The sequence below is a fragment of the Podarcis muralis genome, chromosome 14 (genome assembly GCF_964188315.1).
Source record: "Podarcis muralis chromosome 14, rPodMur119.hap1.1, whole genome shotgun sequence".
NCBI classification, from domain to species: Eukaryota; Metazoa; Chordata; class Lepidosauria; order Squamata; family Lacertidae; genus Podarcis; species Podarcis muralis.
In genome coordinates this window covers 40,381,120-40,399,943 of record NC_135668.1, presented here as the reverse complement: position 1 = coordinate 40,399,943, position 18,824 = coordinate 40,381,120, and the positions used below count along the sequence as shown (strand labels likewise).

General features: G+C 43.5%; 1 protein-coding gene across 5 annotated transcripts in view; it reads left to right on the top strand.

The window, feature by feature from the left end:
- SNX29 (sorting nexin 29) overlaps window positions 1-18,824 on the top strand; it is a 205,153-nt gene that overhangs the window by 108,544 nt on the left and 77,785 nt on the right. For 4 of the 5 annotated variants that reach the window (XM_028705264.2, XM_028705266.2, XM_028705265.2 and 1 more), the window contains 2 exons: window positions 277-332; window positions 756-837. The exons of the other annotated variant lie outside the window; for it this stretch is intronic. In XM_028705264.2, coding sequence (XP_028561097.2) covers window positions 277-332; window positions 756-837 — 138 coding nt within the window. The remainder of the gene's footprint in view (window positions 1-276; window positions 333-755; window positions 838-18,824) is intronic. 5 annotated transcript variants of the gene reach the window in all.

Here is an 18,824-nt window from a genome sequence, read left to right as displayed (position 1 = left end):
GTAACCACCCCAATCAGTTGGGAACAGCTGGAGGTTTACACACAAGCAACCCCAAATCCCATGATAAGAATATACACATAACATACAAAATTCCAGAAGTGTTACCCAGACTTCTGTTCTGCTAGGGGCCACTGGGGTGGAAAGTGACATTCCTCCTATTGCTTTTAGATATTCATTTTTGGGAATATCCAGTCCCATATCTCTGTGCCTTTTGTCAACCAGATAGGCAATACCATTGCTTAAACACAATTTAATCCCCTCTTCTTTCAACTGCAGGTTCCCGGAGATCTGAGCCAAACATCTGAGGACCAGAGCTTGTCCGATTTTGAAATGTAAGTTGGTAGACGGTTTGAGACTTGATCTGACCTCTTTGCAGTGGCTCCGAGGGAAGAAATAATGAAATAATGAATCAAATTCTTATATGTGAGGATATCCACAGCCTACAGTATAACTAATGCACAGTTTATTTGCAATATTATCCCACGTATCCCTTTTGAGGGGGCAGGTTGGCAAATAATATAACCACCCACTAGGCCCTGCTTACAGCTTATTATAGGTGTGGGGGAACCTCTGGCCTTCCGGACATTTCTGGACTACAACTCCCATCATCCCTGTCTGTCATACTGGCTGGAACTGATGGGTGTTTGAGTCCCAACAGCACCTGGAGAACCACAGGCTCCCCACTTCTGGTTTACTACATTGTACCTTGTTTCAGGATTGCACATACAGAGAGCTTTGTGGCTCTTTTCCCTCAGATCTAATCGAGCTCTTATAAACGTCTGGATCCCCTCGGTCTTTCTGCGTGGGAAAGCAGCCAACGCGTTTCATGTCTACCAGGTAGGTTTCATGACTTTTAAGGGATCTCTCTCTTTTTTTAGGGAGGTGGTAGATTCCACTGAACTCTTCCAAGTATTTTACTAAAGTGTCTTCAGTCATTCACAGGCCTGGTAATAGCTGAAATGTCTCAGCTTTGATTTACGTTGATATGGTCCTTTGGTTATGTAGAGTGCAGTTGTATGCCAGTATGTAAGAAAGTTGTGACGCTTTAATGTCATTAATAAGTGTGTTACATTTGGAACAGCAAAATGTCTTGCTTGGGGTGGAGTTCTAAATGCATGCGAAGATTAATTAAAGTGTGACGGATTGCAACAGAGATCCTGGCTTTCTTCTCATGCTCTGATTTGATGTTTTAAATATTCTTCTTCATAATAATTTCTTAGGTCCTATTAATGTGTAAGATTTGTTTCTTTGATGTGTAGCTAACAGCAAGTGACTGTAGTACAATGGACATGCATCTAATGCCATTGATAAATGTACCGTTACCAATGAATATACTTGGGAGTACATTTGGCTTCTTAACTTTCTGCTTGTTCTGCCTCTTCTTAAGCCATTTCCTCTTCTCCTTTGATGTTGCAGCACAAATGGGCAACCCTGAGACCTAGACAGCTAAGGGAGATTGTGGAATTTGAAGGGGGAGTAGAATTCAGAAGTCCCACAAGTAACTTTTGCAAAATTAAACTGCTACGCATTTAAGCCAAAAGCTATGAACTTTCTAGTAAAGCTTTGATTGTTTGTATATAAATAGATTCCAATTCTGAGCTTATAACCCACAGGTTGGTTTGTAGGAAAATTGTTGAGGGTCTTTGTGGACCGCCTATTTTTTCTATCTGCTGCAGCAATTGTAATTTGCTGTGCTTGTATGATTGCTACTTCTGTTGTTTCTTTTCCTTTATTGTGTTTTGGTGTATTACAAATTTGAATTCCACAGAGCAGAATTCAAAATTGAATTCCATAGAATTCTGTAGAATTCATATTGCAAGTGTTCTTTAGACACACCATGGACCACCTGAAGGAAGCCTGCAAACCACAGGCCATAGTTCGGGAACCCCTGATCTAAATGATCTTACAGATCTGAATATGGGGTGGGTGGTCTTTATGGTTGCTTGGTCCTGAGTTGTTCAGGGCTTTGAACATGGCCTAGTAGCTATTTCAGTTCTCTCAGCCCAGGTGTCATTTGTGCGCACCCAAGTTGCTGCACTCAACAAGATTGGTGTCATGGAATCCTTGGATGCAGAGGAATGGTAGGAGGCCCCAGCTGGGGAATTTCCAGGGGAAGAAGACTCAGAGCCTGGGGATTGGTGGTGGGATGGTGATGAGTGGTCAGAAGGAGAAGATGGACCAGACTGGGTGGAGGAGGTGTCAGAAGCTGAAGAGATCCCTACTTTTCCATCCAAAGTCACTGGATCTGGTGAAAGGGGAGGGCCTCTGCACTCAGCTTCCATCTCCTCCTCACCATCCGCCTCAGCCTGCCAACTAGACCTGAACCTGATGGCATCTCGGAATAGCTGGAGCCAGTGTGGTGTAGTGGTTAGGAGGGGTAGACTCATAATCCGGTGAACCGAGTTCGGGTCTCCGCTCCTCCACATGCAGCTGCTGGGTGACCTTGGGCCAGTCACACTTCTCTGAAGTCTCTCAGCCGCACTCACCTCACAGAGTGTTTGTTGTGGGGGAGGAAGGGAAAGGAGAATGTTAGCCGCTTTGAGACTCCTTCGGGTAGTGATAAAGCCGGATATCAAATCCAAACTCTAGATGGCATAGAATTTTGAAGCTCTCTTATTTATTCACTACATTTATATCCCACCCTTCCTCCCAACGGAGCCTCCCAAATGGGCTTCTGGCATTTTATAATTAAAAAAAACTGCGGTTAGGGTATAAACTGCCTAGTTTTGTAGATTTTAAAAAAAATGCTATTTATGGTCATGCTTAAGCAATCCGGTTGGGAGCCGTTCCCTTATCTGCTTGACATTTTCTTTTTCTTTCTCCAAAATTATTATTCCCAAAGGGAATTATCTCATATGTGTGTGTGTACACACGAGGGGGGGGGGGGAGAGAGTCATTGCATAGGTGTCTGGTTCGAAATTCAAACAATGGATAGCAAGTATTCTGTGCGTAAAAATCCTGAACTCTTCTCACCTCTGTTTTACATAATCATAAATGCTCGGTGAGAAATGCTAAAAATAAGTCCCAATTGTAATGTGTCTGAGGGGGAAAAAACCCTGTCCAAATTGGTCCCTAGTGCTTTCCAAAAGGAGTGATGTATTAATAGTACTACCTAAGGAATTGTTTTTCCTTTTCTTTAATACAGGTTCTTTCTTGAGAAAATATTTCTATGGATATAGAAAGAGTTGTACGAAGTATTTCCTTGAGTTAGAAACTAGGTTTTCCCACAACTGTTCTTTTGTAACCTTACTTTGTGTCCCATTATATCTACAGTCGTCCTTCGCAAGTTGAACGCCTTGCGAGACGAACATTTTGGCTCCTGAATGCTGCAAACCTGGAAGTGTTTGTTCTGGTTTGTGAATGTTCTTTGGAACCTGAACACCCATCGTGGCTTCTGCAGCTTCCAATTGGCTGCAGGAGCTTCCTTCAGTCAATCAGAGGCCGCGCCTTGGTTCCCAAACGTTTTGGAAGTCAAACAGACTTCCGGAACGGATTCTGTTCATCTTCCTAGGTACCACTGTAGTAGGTTTGGAATGCTGTACATCAGGGGCAGCCAACATGGTAGCTCCCATCAGTGTTAGAAACTGAGGTATGGAAGCTAGGAGCTAAATGGCGCAACAATGGAATGTCTAGGTGCACTTTTTTAATAAGAATACAAAGCTGCAAATGAATGAACTGCAGCTAAAATATTATGTTCATTTTTCACATGGTCTAGTCTTTCCCCTGCCCACCCCCTTCATACTCTTCAGAGGGTCTCTTCTCCAGTCTTCAGAGAGTAGCTGGAAGTGGGGAAACAGTAAAAGGTCCTCCTTTCCTTCCACTCTGCAGTTTTAATCTGAAGTCTTAAGCGCAGTACTGCGCCCAGAGCTCAGAAACTGCCTGCGCTAATAAAATTCCCTGTCGCAAAAAGCGCCTAGAACAGTGGGAGTTTCGAACCCTGGCTCGCATCATGCAACATGAGGAAAAACAGATGAAGAGGAAAACAAGCAGTTTGAAGGGAGACAAGGTGGGAGGGGAGGAGTCAAATGGAAGCTGATGGAGTTAGTCCCATTGTCCCTTCTCCCCATCTGTTGTGGCCCAGGTGGAATGGCTGCTGCCCTGCAGAACTATAGTATTACGGGCTGCTGAGTAGGAAAGTGGTGAGAAAATGACTTGCAGACTTCTCCCATTTTGCCAAGCCACGAGGTAGATCCGTGCAGACCACCCACCAGAAAAAGCTTGAGTAGAACTTTTAAATCTTGTCTGTATGAACACATTGGAAACAAACATTCATATAAACGTATCAAAATAATTGATGCAAAAGGAAGCACTGCTTTCTCTGTAAAGCTCTTCTTGTTACTGTTCAAAGTTAAGAGAGAGAGAGAGAGATTATCGCCAACATACAAGTCAGACAAAGACACTAATCCCAGGGTGTATAAGCAGTTATTATTTCGGTAGCACTTCCTATTAAAAGGTGACACTAATCTTATCGTAGCTGAGATTTAGAATGCTGCATACCATGCTACCAGGAAAAATCCATCTTTTAGGATGAACGCCTCTTTCTGCTCTGCAGAGCGCCTTGCACATTCATCACGATAAATAATAACGTGCGGAAAAGTCTCCCCAAACACCAGTCTCTTTTGTCTTTTTTTTTTTTGCAGTGTAGTTTATTTTGTTGGTGTTTTCGTAGGCAAAGCATATGTGCCAGCATATAATATTGCATCGCAATTATCTCCCTTTTTACTGTGCAAAATCCCATTAAGTGCGCGTGTCTTGCCAAGCTGCCATCTTTGGGTCGCTGCAAAGAAAAATGCTTCTTCCTCTGTTTCATGTACAGGCCCAGGAATCAGCGCTTGGAAAGTTCACTTTAAAAGGGAATTGTTTCCAGTTCCAGTTCATCTCATCCCCTCCCCCAAATAAGGAATCAATTCCATTTCCAATTTCGCCACCTCCGAAAAAAAGGAAGCCGTTCTTTTCTAATTCAATTCACAATTCATTCACAAGGGCCTCAGCATATATATTTTTCGCCTTTCAGAATTTTACAAGCTGCTCTGCTAAAGTATAATGAGAAGACAACAAAGGCATCAAAACACACAATGTAATGTGAACAATTGTTTTGTTTATGCCCCCCCAACAATTATAACCTTTAGGCTTAAGCAGCAGTGCCATTTTTCAGATAGGTAAAAATGGTAAATGTAGTAACGACAATCAAACCAAGCAGTTAAGTGCAACGAAACCTCTTCCTCTGTGTGCGTTTCTAAGCTGCCTGCCCTATTTTTCACCCCTCTACCCACCCTGGAATTGACAGTGTTTGTGGGGTTTGTGTTAGAGCTTTGGCACACCACAGAAAAGCTATGTGAATTTTGGGGGGGAAGGAATGGCTAAGTTTTATTTGGCTCTAACCTCTAGATGGTGATAGTTACTAGCAACCTATTTGTGTTCCTGCAGCAACAAAATGATTCTTGTGGACACGGCTGTGATTCTCGTCTGTCCCATTTGCTTCTGACTCAGGTTTTTACCTCCTCCACAAATCTCTTTCGCAGACGCCACAGTAAATCTAATAGTCCCCTACGGTGGGCAGCTGTTGGCATATCAAACATTGATAAATTATTGGGAATATAAACCCTGTCAGAAAGATGATTCGAGGGATGTTTGTTTACACAGTAATTGCAGCAGTAGAGCTGTATGAGTATGGTAGTCTTTTTCTTTTTTCTTTTTACAAAATTGTTTTACAACCCAAAATGCTATTGTTGGAAAGAGAGTAACCACCAGTCTGGATGCAAGTTTATCTGATCAGCGCAGTGGCTGGCTTAAATCTACATATTTGAATGTAGGAATCAGAGAGACATTACTGTATTGTACAAACATTAATATCAGCTCTCAGAAAGAGCAATTACATATGTATTCATCATGGATGTGGAAAAGGCACTTGGACTGGTTTGGGTGACTACCTGAGCTCTGGACACTTGTCCCTGCTGGATGAAAAAATCCAACAGGGAGGAGACAGCTGTCTGGGCCAGGGACATGCCTCTTTACAAGAGTGGCTGGTTCTTGCCAGTTTGAAGGAGGCAGTGACAAGTTTGCAGCTTAAGAAACAACCCCTAGATTCTGAATATCTTAAGTACAGTAATTACCATCCAGTTGCCAACCTCCCTTTTTTTTGGGGGGGGGGGTAAGGTTCTTAAGGGACGCGGGTGGCGCTGTGGGTTAAACCACAGAGCCTAGGACTTGCTGATCAGAAGATCGGTGGTTCGAATCCCCTTGACGGGGTGAGCTCCTGTTGCTCGGTCCCTGCTCCTGCCAACCTAGCAGTTTGAAAGCACATCAAAGTGCAAGTAGATAAATAGTTACTGCTCCGACGGGAAGGTAAACGGCGTTTCCATGTGCTGCTCTGGTTTGCCAGAAGAGGCTTAGTCATGCTGGCCACATGACCCGGAAGCTGTACACTGGCTCCCTTGGCCAATAAAGCGAGATGAGCACCGCAACCCCAGAGTCGGTCACGACTGGACCTAATGGTCAGGGGTCCCTTTACCTTTAAGGTTCTTAAGCTGGTGGTCACTGACCAGATCCAGGTGTTCTTACAGGAGACTGGTTTTCTAGACCCATTTCAATTGGGATTTTGGCCTGGCTTTGGCCCTGGTCACCTTATATGATGACCTCTTTTGGGAGAAAGACAGGGACAATGTGTCCCTGTTAATCCTCTTTGACCTTTTGGTGGCTTTCAATACCATCAACCACTGCATCCTCCTCGAGAGGCTATCCGAGTTGCTGGTGGGCAGCACTGCTTTGCAGTGGTTCCAGTCCTATTTGGATGGCTGTCTTCCGCTTGGGGAGTGTTTTTCGGCACTATGGGACCTTCTCCTATGAGGGAGGTACAGAGGGTGGCAGCATTAAAACATATTTTTTCAGTGCTGGCTCCCCGACTGCTGAATGCTATCAGCAGAGAAATGTGCCTGGCACAATCATGATCAGCTTTTAGGCACCCGGCAAAAGATGTGCCTGTTCAACGCAGGCATTTGGCTCTTAATTGGGGTCTTGTGGTGTGATGATTCTGGACACAGCTCAGTTGGCTAGAGGATGGGGTTGATAATGCCAAGGTTGCAGGTTTGATCCCCGCATGGGACAGCTGAATGAATATTCCTGCATTCCAAGAGTTGGACTAGAAAATCCTCAGGGTCTCTTCTGACTATATGATTCTATGACTCCATAGCCACCCTGTATTGGTGTTCATCTTTCAGCTGGGTTGGGTAGGGTGTGCCCTTTTTATGTTATTGCAGGTGCTTTTAATCAGCAATGCTCTTTAACCTCTTTGGTGTATTTTAAATGTTGCGTTACGTATGCTTTTTATCATTGCGAAATCTCTTGGAGACATTTTATGTGGTACGTGACAAATGATAATACAGTGGTATCTCTGGTTGCGAACGGGATCCGTTCTAGAGGGCCGCTCGCAACCTGCAAAGAACGCAACCCGCGTCTGCACGTCTTCGCACACGTGGCTCGCGATTCGCCACTTCTGCGCATGCGCATGACGTCATTTTGCACGTCTGCGAATGCGCGAGCAGCGAAACCTGGAAGTAACCCTTTCCGGTACTTCCGGATCGTCACGGGACGCAACCTGAAAACGCTCAACCTGAAGCAAACGTAACATGAGGTATAACTGTAGTCAATACTAATGTTAGATAGTGGTCCCCTTTGCATATTGACCTAGCAGCACTGTTTGTTGAAAAATGAAGGCTTTCCCTTTCCTTTTCTGATACAATTATAAATAAAATTTTAAAATCAAAGACAAAAATGGAGGCTAAAAAGAATCTCTCCTCAATTTAAGCACCCCCCATTAAGAACAATTACATCTAATTCTTATAATAGCTATGGCATAGTGCAACTCTAATATCTTTGTACTTCGGTTGTCTTACAGTGGATAGTAACATCTGTTTTGCAATTTTGCAAAAGGTGCCTAAGGCCACTTTGATTCTGGGAAAGCGGAAAGATGCCATCCGTGTATAATAGAACTGTTAATTTCTTGTCCATGAGGCTAACTGCAAAAAAGCAACTCCCTTGCAGCTTTTTAACCACATAATTAACATATAAATTAAATAACGGAGGATTGAGAATAAAACCCTATCAAATGCATGGAGAGGCAAAAGGAGAATCAGTTAACAAATCATTTGGGCCCATTCCGACTTTTAGTTCTGTTTTTGAGCATAAATCCTTGTGTGTGAGATCTTTACTCATCGTATGCAGAACAGAGGATGGATCCGCAAACACTTAATTTAAAAAGGTACTTTGGTGATGCATGGATCGCTTGTAGCATATTCCTGCATAAAACCAAAAGAGTGATCGATTGTAGATTACTCCTCTTCCTCTCCTAATACGTTATTAGCACCAGCCCACTCTTCAAGTCAATTTAGAACAAAATGGGCACAAATATTTTGTTACTACATCGATTTAAACACACAATGAGTGTACTTATGTCAGAGCCACCAATGCCTAGATTCACCATCCTCCTGTTCTGATATATTTCTCCTGTACAAATGCTTGCTGTAATGGAAAAATAGTGCCAGAATAACCCAAGCATTAAAATAAAGACCCGTAATCAAAATATTCAATAAAACAAACAACAGTAAGATTATTTATAGTTGTCCCCCCTCATCCCAATAGATTGCAAGATGTGGGCAAAGTACAAAGATGTACAATTGCATGAAAAACACAATAATTATAAAACCCTTTTAAAGAACAGGCGCAACTGAAACAGCTGCTAAAACCTTCAGAGCAGGCTATCCACCTTAAACCAGCTAACACACACTAAAACTCTTACATGTTTGGGCAAACCGGTAAGTCTTCAGTGGGCACCGGGGATGACAGAAATGTTGGCACTGCACCAAGCATCCGTCTGAGGCAGGCATAGGCAAACTCGGTCCTCCAGATGTTTTGGGACTACAACTCCCATCATCCCTGACCACTGGTCCTGTTAGCTAGGGATGATGGGAGTTGTAGTCCCAAAACATCTGGAGGGCCGAGTTTGCCTATGCCTGGTCTAAGGGGAAGGCATTCCAGAAACAACCCCATTGCAAAGAAGGTTTTCTCCCATTGAAACATAACACAACCCATCCGAAGGTGGACTATCAAGAAGAGGCTCCTCCACAGCTCTTAAGACCTAGGCAGGGAGGGATGGTCCTTCAAGGATATACATCCCAAGCCATTTAGGGATTCATAGGTAAGCATCAGCGTGTTGCGATTGGCCCAGAAGCAAATAGGCAGCCAGTGTGATTCCTTCAGAATCGATGTGACCTGAATCCATCCAGCTGGAACAGATAATTTTCTGGCAGCCACAATCTACTCTAGTTGGCCATCTCCAAGGGAAGCCCCATGTACAGCACATTACAGTTCCAACACAATCGGACAGGCAGGAGGTTATCAGACTGTGTGTCATCATAGCCAGGCTATCTCTGAGTGGTATGATTGTGGTTGGAGTCCGTCCTCAAAAAAAGACATTTCCCACCACTATAAGCCATTTGCCACTCATTTTGCTAGAGCTTCTGCTTACAGTTCCAAGCGTTGTTTTACCCATGTATATTACTTTTAATCATCTTTTATTATCATTTTTTTAAAAAATGCTCAGAAATTACTATGCATGCAATCTGTATGCTATTGTTAAAATATGGCTTTGTTGAAATGAATGTTTATTCTTTATAATTAATCCTGTATCTCTGCCAAAGTAATGAGAGGGAGACAGAGAGCTTCTCACGTCTCAACTGACACGGTCCATTGTTCCATTTGTTCTTCCTTAGTCCCAAATGATTACTACAGATTTTTGTTTTGTTATTATTTTAAAAAAACCCAGATCGTTTTCAAAGAGCTCATAAATGCAGCCTCGCAGCTGTGTCAAAATGTAAATTGCATCTGTTTTTTTTGGTGCTGCTTTTAGAGAGTTCACCTTGGTTTTTTTCCTGCCGCTGCAGTCAAAATCTGTGTACTTTGGGGAAAATCAGAAGATGCATCTGCTTCCTTTATTTGGCTATGCTCTGTTGTATTTATTTTTGGCGTTCCAATCACTTCATAAAAGAAGAATCCTAATTGGATTGTGTCGTGTTATCTTTGTGAGGGGAAAGGAAGAGCAAATTAGATGGGCAGGCTTTCCTTTCGACTGGTATTTGATGTCAGAAAGGAGCTTTTCCCCACCTCAGATTGACTAGAGACCCTAGAGATTTTGTCTCTCCACACTCCCAGCCCTCTAGCTACCTATAGGTAGGTAGTAAAGGTGCCAGAAAGGGACGCGGGTGGCGCTGTGGGTTAAAGCCTCAGAGCCTAGGGCTTGCCGATTGAAAGGTTGGCGGTTCGAATCCCCGCGGTGGGGTGCGCTCCCGTTGTTCGGTCCCAGCGCCTGCCAACCTAGCAGTTTGAAAGCACCCCCGGGTGCAAGTAGATAAATAGGGACCGCTTACTAGCGGGAAGGTAAACGGTGTTTCCGTGTGCTGCGCTGGCTCGCCAGAGTAGCTTCGTCACGCTGGCCACGTGACCCGGAAGTGTCTTCGGACAGCGCTGGCCCCCAGCCTATAGAGTGAGATGGGCGCACAACCCTAGAGTCTGTCAAGACTGGCCCGTACGGGCAGGGGTACCTTTACCTTTTTAAAGGTGCCAGAAACTTCTTCCTCTCCCACAACTCCCCCCTGAGCATGTGCAGTTTTTTTTGAAAAAAAAGAGTAGAGTGCATGAAAAGTAATTGAATAAAAGAACTCTGGAGATGGGACTGTTGTTTAAATCCATCCAATGAAGGGAAGCCCACCAACTTTTCATAGGGAAGGTTCCAGGCCAGACAGCAAGCTTTTTTATAGCCCTTTTTTTGGGGGGGGGGGGAGGAATGAAAGAATTCCTATGCCCTACAAATAACCCAGAGATGCATTTTAGATAAAAGGACACATTCTACTCATGTAAAAACACACTGATTCCTGGACCGTCCACCGGCCAGATTTAGAGGGCGATTGGGCCGCATCCGGCCCCTGGGCCTTAGTTTGCCTACCCATGCTGTTAGGGAATGCTGTTGAGTACTGTTGAGGAAAGGTGGTGAGAAGGGGTGTTTTGCAGCTCTTTGATTATTATTTAAAAATAAAAGTAAGCAAAGATATTGCGGGCAAGTTTTTATTCCATCGCCCCAGTCGCTATGCAAACTCGGTTGGCAAAGAAGGTCCAACAAGCACTTGGTTGAGTCTACTTTTACTTTTAAACTTAAAGCCACATGGAACCAAAATTCACAAAGAATATACATTTTTCTTCCATTGCCATGCATTGAACTGTTTTGTAGATTGGCTGTAATCCACTGAAATCAACAAATTTATATGCACTCAGCTCTATTCCAGGTTGCGAACATGCTGTCCAACAGCTGATAGAAAGCCCAACAGGCTCTGTCTAAGATAAATTAAATTTTGGATTTCACCCTGAATCTGGGAGTGTTCGAACAAACTCTTTTGCATATACTTAGCTATTTAAATTGCTTTGATTTTCTCCTTATATGCAACTTGCTGAACATAAGTGCAACTGGTTTCAACTTTATTTAACTCCCAAGTAAAATTTGTATAGGATTGGAGGATCATTAGAAAACAAATCTTCAGATTAACAATTGAAGAACAGCAAAATAGATTTTGCACTTCTAACAAGGACAGGCATCTTTTTGTAATGGATATTGAAGTCTTACAGTAAATTTTACTAGGGCTCATCTCGTGTGTTCTCAGATAATGCCTTATTGAAACAAAATGAAGCCCTAATGAGCTTTCTTGCAGGAATACAGCTTACGACAGGCTTGTTTTGCTTAATGGTTTGAAACCACTGAGCCAAAATATTAGAGAAATGAAAAGAGGACACAGCCATGTCCATAAAACCTAAATGAGGGTTTCCAGTTTGGAAGAAGCAGTGGGAGAAATGATGGAGCTTTTGTTTATATTTATATTTGTTTATTTATTTATTTTGCAACCAGGGAGCTCTTTAATGACTTTTAATTCTCCCTGCTGGTTGAACTGCCAAATTTTGAAGATGAATTTATTTTTTATTGATGTATTTTTATTACTTGGAAATCGCTCTCTCTAATCCACAGCGCGCCATGTTTTGTTGCTCTTTGAAACACAACGCTGTCATTTACATGTAAATTGTCATCAGATTAGTGCCATAGCTTCCCCCCTAATGGGTGCTGGTATGTGTTGTTCCAGTTTTGTTTTTGCCTCTTCAAAAAATAGCTCATTGGAAATTGGCTAGCCCTGCTGTTTGGGCAAAGAGTGGAAATGATTGTGGCCTGCTGCGAGGCGAGAGGGAAATCAAAGCTCGCGGAACTGATACAAGGGGCCAATGATAGGTTTTGGCCATCTTGGATGTTATGGTGCAGAAAATGAAGTAGGCCAGAAATGCTATCTTACAGGCACAGTTTTTAAAAATATCCGTATACTGGTTGCTGCTCATCTTCCACAAAAGTGGATTAGGAGGGATTAGTCTCAGTAAGACTTTGCTAGCCTTGAGTCACACACGGCTGTACTTCTCCCGGGTTATAAGAATTTGTGATTCTGCTTTGATGATTTTCAGCTGTTTTTTCTAGCATTAAGCAACTTGGGGGGGGGGGGGTAAAAACACTTCAAAAATGAGTTATTTGGGTCCAGTGTTAAGAAAAAGGAGCTTCCTTATTGCATTAAGGTGGAAGGTTGAATGGATGGAGTAGTTTGAGTGAATAATTAAGGTCAGGGCCTTTCTTTTAGGTGTTGATATACACCTCTTCCTCTGTAATGAGTCAGAACTCCTTTATATATTTTTTAATGTGGTGGCCCTTACTAAATAGCATCCCAATTACAAATAATTGATGCCGGCTCATAGTAACATCTTCCACTCCATTCCATTCTGTGTAATGCTCCAGCATTTGTTGTTGTTTTTCGTTCACTGTTCCAACTCTGTGTTTCAGTTCCAGCAAAGGGAACAGGGACCAGCTACAATTTAAAAGGAAAACTGGGATACAGTGATACCTCGAGTTAAGTACTTAATTCGTTCCGGAGCTCCGTTCTTAACCTGAAACTGTTCTTAACCTGAAGCACCACTTTAGCTAATGGGGCCTCCCGCTGCTGCCGTGCCGCCGGAGCACAATTTCTGTTCTCATCCTGAAGCAAAGTTCTTAACCCAAGGTACTATTTCTGGGTTAGTGGAGTCTGTAACCTGACGCGTATGTAACCTGAAGCGTATGTAACCCGAGGTACCACTGTACATGCATGTGCCTGCACAAAATACCATGCTCAAATGGCCACATGCACAAAAAATGGTGTAGAAATACAGCAACTATCTATTAGGGCTCTGAGCTGATATGGCAGCTGGGCTATGGGTACCAGCAAGATGTGGTAAAAATGGAAAAGGCCCATTCTCTCGTTCCCACACTGTGGACTTCCCTTGGAAGAGTCACACGGAGGAAGGTCTCCGATGACAATTGCAGGGTCTGAGTCAGTGAGTTGCATAAGGCTTTATGGGTCTAAACTGCTACTTTGAATTCAGCCCGGAAACGAATTGATTGCACCCTTGGTGGAGCTACCCTTGCACCATATATTAACCTGACATTTTGAAATAATTAGGGGGGGAAACTCTCTCAATAAATACGCCAGGCAGCTCAAATATGTCCCCAGTTCAGAGCAGAATAATTTGCTGACATTTTGATAGGAATCAGACTTGACTCTTTATTTTTGCAAACTTGAAGGATGAAGGTCAAAAGATGCTTCTTCCAAAGGCCAGCATATTCCATAACTGGTTGTCTAATAAGTGAATCAATTTAGAACAATCTCTATGTCAGATGTGGCTAAAAGTTTGGTTTGCTGAGTGGCCATAGCTATGTAATTGGGGAGGAGGGCTGCAGAGTTTGTTTTTTCACCTAAGTTTGGCTGTCTGCTTTCAGGTTACACCCTAAAGAAGGCCCCCAAACCTAAGTTTTTCCCTAAGTTATCATCGGAGCATCCCTATCAAAATTAATGGACCTAAGCTGATCATTTCCATTATTGTTAGTGGGTTTACTCTAGTGTAGAACTAACACTGGATAGTATCCAATTTGCTGCCAGGGATCTTTGAGTTTTGAATTTTTGCTAGAATCTCCAGCTGGGCTACTCTAAAGTACGAGAAACCCCATAATTGTGATTTAAGGGGCCTGCAAAAGCTATGCTAATATTGACTGGTTGAACGGTGCTAATACTGGCTGCCTAAATTAACGTCATATTATAATGGGATTAATGATTTTACTTAAAAAATGTGTTGCTTTTAAGTGCTGCGTTTTAATTGTTTGGTATGTGGTTGTAACCATAAATAACGCAGGCTGACACTTATGATTAATTGTTTTATTTAAACTTTTATTTCTAAACGTAGTGTTTTAACTGGTTTTTAATCTATTGCCAGATGTTAGACTGGCCATGTAAACAGGAGCAGATGGAAAGTGATACCCACTGTGAGTGATGGGATGCACTCAGTGTGTGATGAATGCTCCCCATGTAGCAGAAAAGGGTCAGATGCTGACATGACTAAACGGAAGAAGAGGAGGAGGAATAATGATACTATGGTCACAGAAAGTGGTAAATGAGTTTACACGGCTAATTAGGATCCTCTCCCCATGCCTGCCATGTTAAGGATGGAGTGTGGGAAATTTCAATTCATTCAATTCAAATATAAGTTTGTTCTTCTAGCAAAAGGCCATGACAAACCAGCAGCAACTGTACCAACAGAAAAATAAAAGATCTCACATCCATAATATGAACCAACACCCATGATCTAAGTGGGAGGTTACCAGCTTGATTTTGAATTAAACCTCTGAATCACCACAACAATATATAGTGATTTTATCTAGCTCTCTTTTCCAGATTTTTTATTTTTTTTATTTTTATTTTTTGCAGCTAGACCATTTCTGCCAGGGTGAACAAAGGTTTCAGAAAGTGATCTCTTGGGTCTCTATGTAAAGGGGCAAGCTAACAGATAATGAGTGACGTCTTCCACCTCAGATTGACCACAAATACAAAGTCTGCTGTATACGAGACCTTGTTGTATCGGCCATCCAAGACTACAGTGGGCATGAAACAGAGCTCAATAAAGGCATTTTATAAGGAAGTGGATGAGAGTTTGGTCAGATAACTAGCTCTAAAATGTTCTGTTCTCAAGAGCGGACACCAAGGGGAAAATGTGGTGTGTCTAATTATTTGCAGTTCCCTTCTAGATTCTATCCAGAAGAGCCAATCCCTTAGTTGACGCTTATTCAGGGTCAAAGCAGAGCTCAGTTCAGGAGAAAAATAATAGTCTAAAACATAGTGACAAGCTGCTTTCCAAAGTGGTTATCACCCAATTCCATATAGTACAGAGCAGGAAAATATTAAATAGGCATAGTAGCATTTTTAGAAATGTACTTTAACCTAGTGCAGTCCGCTCTTGCCTTAATTGTTGTCCACTTGAAGAAAACCTTCTGATGGTAGAGTATAGCTTGGGGGTGGGGGATGTTCTGCACAGTTTCCAAAGCTTTTACGGAGTTTGAATCAGAGCCCCTCATTTCAATTCCACGGAGCATTTGAGTAAGCACTTTGCTACCTATGGCAGGCATAGGCAAACTCGGCCCTCCAGATGTTTTGGGACTACAACTCCCATCATCCCTAGCTAACAGGACCAGTGGTCAGGGATGATGGGAGTTGTAGTCCCAAAACATCTGGAGGGCCGTTTGCCTATGCCTGACCTATGGTTTTCTGTGCTTTGACTTCTGCTACCTCCATATGACCCTTCCAAGAGAGGGTTTTGTTAAAGAGCACACACAGGTATCTAAATGAGCATTCCCCTCCCTCCCCCCGGTAGCCTGTGATCCAAATACCATCTATACCTGGGGCTGTGTCTGTGGAAAATCTTGCTCTTAGAGTAATTTATAGGTAGGCTTTTTTGTTTGCTAAACATCTTCAACAGATTTTTGAGGCCCGATCGGGAAAGAGAGAGGAGCACTAAATAATCTACATATATCAGGTACAGTGGTATCTCGGCTTACAGAAGCTTCAGGTTACAGACTCTGCTAACCCAGAAATAGTACCTCGGGCTAAGAACTTTGCTTCAGGATGAGAACAGAAATTGTGCAGCAGCAGCGGGAGGCCCCATTAGCTCAAGTGGTGCTTCAGGTTAAGAACGGACCTCCAGAACGAGTTAAGTTCTTAACCCGAGGTACCACTGTATTAACTACAGTGATAAGTGATATAATTTTACAGCCCCCCTGCCCCCCCAAAGAATAACATGGTTGGCCACCATGGGCAAACAGGGTCCTGGACTAGATGGACCTAGTAGTGGTGTTCGTCTTAGAATCTCCCTCACCACTCCTCCCTCCGAGGTTTTTGTCATAACAATCTACCAGCATTTTGTCCTCATTGGGTTGTTTTGGACTCCCCTTCTTTACTTTAGGTCCCCTTCCCCCTGCATACTCATGGTTCCACCAGGTATGCTGATGTTTCTTTCTTGGGCACTGCATAAGGATAATGACTCAGAGAATGAGCTTGCTTATTAGTATGTGCAGCGGTCACTATTAATTCAGTAATGAGTAACTAAATATGAATAAAGAAGGCTCTTACCCCTGCATGGGATAACTGTAGCTGATGAGACTTTATTGTTCTGGTCTGTATTTTATATTTTGCATCATACCTCTGCGTGACGCGCGCTTAATGATACTGTACATTTCGCAAGAGCCTTTGGCTAGAAGCGATAAATACGAGTAACCATGGCACTGTGCCTTTCCCCCAGTGTAGCTGGAGCTACCCCTTGGGCTATATTCAATCACGAAGCCTTGAAAACCCCAGGGGGGAAAACTGCCAGAGGGAGTGAGGCTTCTGAGGGCCATTGCAGGCAGCCATAGGAAAGAGCCAGGAGTTTCAAATCGGCAAACCTCATGACAGATGCATTAAAATAGCAGTTTCGTGAGGAAAGTGGGGCATATAATATTAATTCTTGCAGGCGGGGGTGTGGGGATCTAAGTGGATGAGCTACTTGTCCTCAATCACTTATATTCCTAGGAGTTTATGGACGGTGTGTTTTAGCTGGGTATATATGCGACCTGCAGTTGTGATATGACAGTCAACTGGACAAGGGCCAACTCACTGAAGCTCCATCCAGTGGGTGACTTAGTAATAATAATAATAATGATAATGATAATAATTTATTATTTATACCCCGCCCATCTGGCTGGGCTTCCCCAGCCACTCTGGGCAGCTTCAAAAAAAATATTAAAATACTGTAATACATCAAACATTAACATCTTCCCTAAACAGGGCTGCCTTCAGATGTCTTCTAAAAGTCTGGTAATTGTTGTTCTCTTTGACATCTGGTGGGAGGGCATTCCACAGGGAGGGCGCCACTACCGAGAAGGCCCTCTGCCTGGTTCCCTGTAGCTTTGCTTCTCGCAGTGAGGGAACCGCCAGAAGGCCCTCGGCACTGGACCTCAGTAGAACAATGGGGGTGGAGACGCTCCTTCAGATATACTGGACCGAGGCCATTTAGGGCTTTAAAGGTCAGCACCAACACTTTGAATTGTGCTCGGAAACGTACTGGGAGCGAATGTAGGTCTTTCAAGACTGGTGTTATGTGGTCTCGGCGGCTGCTCCCAGTCACCAGTCTAGCTGCCGCCGAGAAGAATATGACCAGCCTTTTCTGGACAAGGTTACACTCCCCACTAAAGTAGGGGTGGCTAACCTGTGGCTCTCCAGAGCTTAGAATCATAGAATCATAGAGTTGGAATAGACCACAAGGGCCATCGAGTCCAACCCCCTGCCAAGCAGGAAACACCATCAGAGCACTCCTGACATATGGTTGTCAAGCCTCTGCTTAAAGACCTCCAAAGAAGGAGACTCCACCACACTCCTTGGCAGCAAATTCCACTGTCAAACAGCTCTTACTGTCAGGAAGTTCTTCCTAATGTTTAGGTGGAATCTTCTTTCTTGTAGTTTGGATCCATTGCTCCGTGTCCGCTTCTCTGGAGCAGCAGAAAACAACCTTGTTGTGGGACTACAACTCCCAGTTGCCCCTAGCGAGCATTGCCAGGGATGATGGGAGTTGTAGTCTACCAGCATTCAGAGGATGGAAGGTTGGTCACACCTTGCCCTAAAGAATCAGGTGTGCAGTTTGAGATGCTGCTCGGTCCAGCTTTTGGAACGGAAGGACGTGGCAAGTTGCCTTATACTGAGTCAGTCCATTTTTTCATCTAGCTCAGCATTGTCTGCACTGATGGGCAACATCCCTCCAGGATTTCAGGCAGGGGCATTCCCAGTCCTACCTGGAGATGCCGGGGACAGAACTTGGGAAGTCCTGAATGCAAAACGGATGCTATGCCACAAAGTTAAGGTCCTTCCCATTTTGCACCACAAGCAAACAAGGTCACATTTTGAACTCATCCAAATCAGCATAGTGTACCCAATACAGAGTCAGTTTAAAAGTGCGGCAGGGAGAGAAATTTAAGTATTTTTTTTGTGAGAGTTGCCTGAAGAAAAACCTTGTAATTTCTGAACTGAGCTGAGGGTGTTTGCCTGTCGCTACCCTCCATGCATGGCTATTCTCCTTGTGGGGGCCGAGATCCTGGGAAATCTTAAGGCACACAGATGGTAAGTACTCAGCCGTGGGATAGCTCAGTTGGTTAGAGCATAATACGGATTAACGCCAAGGTTGCAGGTGTTAGTTTCTGTTTGCCGCTGAGCAGCTGCTTAGAGTCACAAGGCTCTGTTTACATTCCAGAGACAGTCCAGGCTATTGGAAGTCTCACGGGAGACAGGAGACGGATGTGACGTTAGTGTTTTCCTGTTCCTTCGTTCCTTTGTTTCAGTTGCTCTTCTTTCATAGAGAGAGGA